The sequence below is a fragment of the Primulina huaijiensis genome, unplaced genomic scaffold (assembly GCF_012295235.1).
Source record: "Primulina huaijiensis isolate GDHJ02 unplaced genomic scaffold, ASM1229523v2 scaffold208016, whole genome shotgun sequence".
In the NCBI taxonomy this organism is placed as follows: domain Eukaryota; kingdom Viridiplantae; phylum Streptophyta; class Magnoliopsida; order Lamiales; family Gesneriaceae; genus Primulina; species Primulina huaijiensis.
The window spans coordinates 124-4,845 of record NW_027355098.1 but is presented as its reverse complement, the minus strand read 5'-3'; the positions used below and the strand labels follow the sequence as shown (position 1 = coordinate 4,845).

General features: G+C 35.4%; 1 protein-coding gene across 1 annotated transcript; it reads left to right on the top strand.

Moving 5' to 3' along the window:
• The first annotated feature begins 25 nt into the window (after positions 1-25).
• Positions 26-2,459, top strand: LOC140966800 (NADPH:quinone oxidoreductase-like). The gene is made up of 3 exons (XM_073427062.1): positions 26-184; positions 737-925; positions 1,923-2,459. Exons 1-3 carry the CDS (start codon positions 91-93, stop codon positions 2,237-2,239), a joined length of 600 nt encoding a protein of 199 aa, XP_073283163.1. The 5' UTR covers positions 26-90; the 3' UTR covers positions 2,240-2,459.
• Positions 2,460-4,722: the final 2,263 nt, after the last annotated feature.

Genomic DNA, 4,722 nt, shown 5'->3' with positions numbered 1-4,722 from the left:
ACAAAAAAAAACGGCGGCCGGGGAGTTAAGTCCAATTTCCCGTTGATTAAACTACAAGACAGAGCCGAGATTCTTCATTGCTTCAAACCAATGGCAGCCATTCCAACTCCACCCATAGTAAAAGTTGCAGCTATCGGCGGTTCTCTCCGCAAAAGTTCCTTCAATCGAGGCCTCATACGCGCTGGTATTTTCCTTTCCTTTCCTTTCCTTTTTCTCTTTATTTTGTTTTTTTTTTTATTATTATCTTATAAGATTCAGATCCGTTGATAAAGTTTTTTCAGTTAAAAGAAGCTTTTGATCGATTATATTATCTTGTGCATTGCATAATTTCAGTTGATTTTTTTGTTAGAATTTCTTTTGATCTATTGCTGGTGGAATTCCATCGTATTAGCTTAGGATCAGGTCCCTCCTCAGAAGATACAAATTATGTTATTTTTCCCCCTTAATTTGCGTTTTCGTCCATTAATTAGAGTTGTGACCGAATTTGTTAACTGGAACATAGAAATGTTGTTTGGATTTGTAGAAGACATGGTTTTATATTCAGAGATTGGTACCCTCTGTGAGACATATTTAGTTTTTTATGTGTAGTTGTCATCTTCAATTTGCTTTTCTTGAAGACACTGGGGTTTTCTTTCTCATTTTGCTGAGCAAATATGAATTGGTTTCTTTGTTTCCTGCTTGTTTTATGATGGCGATGGTGCCATTATACACGCGAAAAATGGATCTGGCAATCTAGCTATCGAGATATCAAAATCAATTAATGGTTTGGAGATAGAGTATGTGGATATATCACCTTTACCACTTCTCAACACTGATCTTGAGGTAAATGGGACTTACCCGCCCGCTGTTGAGGCTTTCCGGCAGAAGATTCTCGCTGCCGATTGCTATCTTTTTGCTTCACCCGAGTACAATTACTCTGTTGCTGGTAATAAAACAACTCTTATCTCATGCTAACTTAATGTAGCTGATAAATAAAATATTTAGCAGTTACTTTTCTGTACAAGATTGTTTCGTTCACTGAATCGATGTTCATCTCGTGTTTTTAATCTGCCAATATTTACAAATTAATCTTTATTCACCGTATCATATAGAGGTTCTTTGCTCGTGAAAGTTTTAGATGTGTTTGTTGTACTCACATTCTTGATGTAAAGAGAGAGAAGCTCTATCTCAAGGTTGGGACTTGGGGTTAGCATTCTAGCTGGTTGTAGTTATATTATCGAAGGAAATAAAGTTTTTTTACCTTCAGCTGGCTGGAAAAACATTTGCATGGACAGCAAGTTTGATATGTTGAGAATATGGAATTGGGATGAGTCAGAAGTATAGCACTTACAAAGAACAACAATATCCTACTACAATTTTGGAGATGATTAGTAATGAAATATTGGATCAATGTCCAATCAGAATTTATCCACAGCCTAGATGAAAAACTAGTAACAGGTACTTGTCCGGTGATCTGCATATATGAAAGATGCGATGTCATTTTTTTTATAGGAAACAAAATTCATTAATAAAGAAATAAAGATGTACAATTGATGGATTGGAATTGATGGATAAGATATCTTCCAATCCATTAATCGAAATTTATGGGTAAACATCTGGCTTTACTAGAATAAGTGTTCTTGACACAAATAAGTTACACACTTGTTTCTTTCAGCTAATAAAGGTCCAGACAATCAGTGTTATCATGTACAACGCATAAGGAAAGCAAATGGACTATGCAAGGGTGGAGTAAGGGTTTAAAATTTTTAATAAATCACTTGAAATTTGTATTTACCATTTAGGTAGAGGGAATGCGGGAACGAAATTTCAATTCTAACGGCAGGGCCAATAACCTCTTTTAGATTTCATGGATATTTCATTGATCTGAACAGTTTTTGTATCTTAGCATCTTATAATGTATTTTGCTTCTTTTCTGTGGCCAGGACCCCTGAAAAATGCAATTGATTGGGCATCCAGGCCACCTAATGTGTGGGCGGATAAAGCAGGTGCGATAGTAAGCGCGGGCGGAAGTTTTGGTGGGGGCCGTTCACAATATCATCTCCGTCAAATCGGTGTTTTTCTTGATATTCATTTCATCAACAAACCAGAGCTTTTTGTTCAAGCATTCCAGCCTCCTGCGAAATTTGACAGCGAAGGCAACTTGATTGATGATTCAACCAGAGAGAAGTTGAAAGAGCTTCTCTTATCATTGTATGCATTTTCATTGCGACTCCAGGGTAAATCTACACAGCGCGTCTGAATCGTCTCATCTTTCTTACCATGTGGTACCGCTTTACCTGTATGTAAGTCTGATTTCATATTCCTAATGTTGTGCTACATAAAGACAGTCACAAACATTAAGTTGCTTTGATTTCTACCATTGTGTGTGTCTCAATACACAAACAATGTGATCCGTGTGTATGATGAATTGCTTGTTCCTGTGACAAAATAATTTGTAGCATTAAATTGATTTTCTGCTAGCATCTTCTTTAAACGTCATGCTGATCGCGCACATCACTTTGTCTGAGCAAGATAAAAATGAGTAGCAGCAAGTCTAGATAGATGGATATTTTGGAGCATTTTGGAGGCATGAGTGAGTCAATATGGTCTTTGTATCGTATTCAGACATCATGCACTGAACTTAACCTCTACCGTATCAGAAAAATGTTCAACAACAATAGTGTCACATTTCTTGTCAGGGGCATAAGAGGAGCCAAGCTGGCTTGTGAGACCTTCGATTTAAGCTCGAGTTTTATTTTTTATATGATCATACAAGAGCTCAGCTCGTAAGCCTTTTTACTATTTTATTATTTATGTACAATTTATAAACTATAAAACGTGTACCAATTTAATTTTATTACTTGAAATTTAGTAAAATTAATGTCAAGGATGTGCATGTTTTTCATTTTCGCTTTTTTAAAAGATGATTCCCTATTTATTCAATCATTTTATAACATTTTTCCGATCCCTAATTTTTATATTGTCTCGATTTAGTACTTCATTTTTAGTAACTTTTCCTGATTTGGTCATCCCATTAACTACACAATTAAAAATGACGGAAAGTAAACATATGATCCAATGATAATTCTCTATTTAGTCCTGCATTTTATCACATTTTCCCGATTTAGTCTCTCGCTTTTCCAAGTGTCCCGAGTTAGAACTTCATTTTACACAACTTTTGTTGATTTAGTTTCATGTTAACTATACAGTTAAATTAAACATAAAAAAACATAGAATAATTCACTTTTTTATAATTATTATTGACGTTCGATAGTTCTATAGTATTGATGATTAATTCATTTTTTAATCTTTTTTATTAACCCATGTATCCGGGCGTTGCCAGATTAATTTAAAATTTCATGCGTGTCGTATGCATATATCTATCATAATATGAGTGAAATGATCAAACAAAAAGAACAAACTCACAGTAGCCACGCAGAAATTCAAAAACATCAAGATGAAGTACAAATAATCTCTTAATGACTTTGAAGACAGATTCAGTAGCATTATAATCGAGTGGGCAGCTCTTGAAAAAGAGTACACTGACACAGAAGTTACACTGAAAGTCATGAGTCCCCTTCCAAGGGGTGAGACGTAAAAACGATTACTATTATAGAATCAGAGGATCTAAAAAAGTGAAATTGCATGACTTGTTTTCTGATCTAAAGGCATACAAATTTGAATTGAAAATCAGGAGCGGAGAAGAACCTATCTCAAACAATCTAACCTAGGCCCTTGTAGTGACCATTGCTGACCCAGTATCGGAGAAGACTACTGAGCAAATCAGCAGCGATGCTATGCCATTGTTCATCAAGAAATTCTCAAGATTTATGAAGAAAAGTCATAAAACTTATCAGAATCCCAACAGGAACTTAAAGAAGGTGTCACCATCCGATGGCATGGCATGTTTTAATTGTGGGAAGGCTGGTCACTTCTTTGCTGATTGTCCTAAAGAAAGGACATAAGTGTAATGACAAGAAGTCCTTAAAAAACCGTAAGACACATTGCTGAAGAAAGCAAAAATAAATGGGTAGACTCCAGTTCTGAATCCTCCGATTCAAAAAGGTAATCCAGTGAAAGCTATGTTGAACAAATTCAGTGTGTAGTGGTCGATGCTGATTTGGACACAACTACTGATGTGGTATTCGATTTTTACTCAGATGAATTTACACGAGCTGATTTAGTTAAAGCATTGCATGACATGGTTGAGGAGTACTCGAAGTTTTCTCAATCATTCGACAAAATCAAAGCTGAAAACCAAAGCTAAACTAATCAAATCAATTAGTCCACTTGGTCACAAGAGGACAGTTGCAATGATCTTAAAGCCGAGGTGATTAAGTTTAAGACTAGGAATGAAAGAGTAAAGATTGAGAATCAGAAGTTATCTTTACTAGTAAATGCGTGAAATAAGTCTTCTATTTTATTATAGAAGATGCAAGAACTATAGAAGCAATCTGGAGACAGAACTGGTCTCGGATTCAGTAGTCATAAAGAAATTATGAAACCAGTACCCAACCGCAGTTGAATATGTGCAAAAGAAAATACATTCATTTTGTTAAATCCAATACGATATATGAACATAATGAACAAATCATTGAAGTTGAAAAGCATGTAAATCACACGAACAATGGTAACATTTTGGATTAGGTTATGTTCAGCCTGAGAGGAAAGCCTACTAACATAATAGATCCAGTAGCGGATCAAGTTCAGTAGTACCTACCTTAGTGAAGGCAAGACACTATC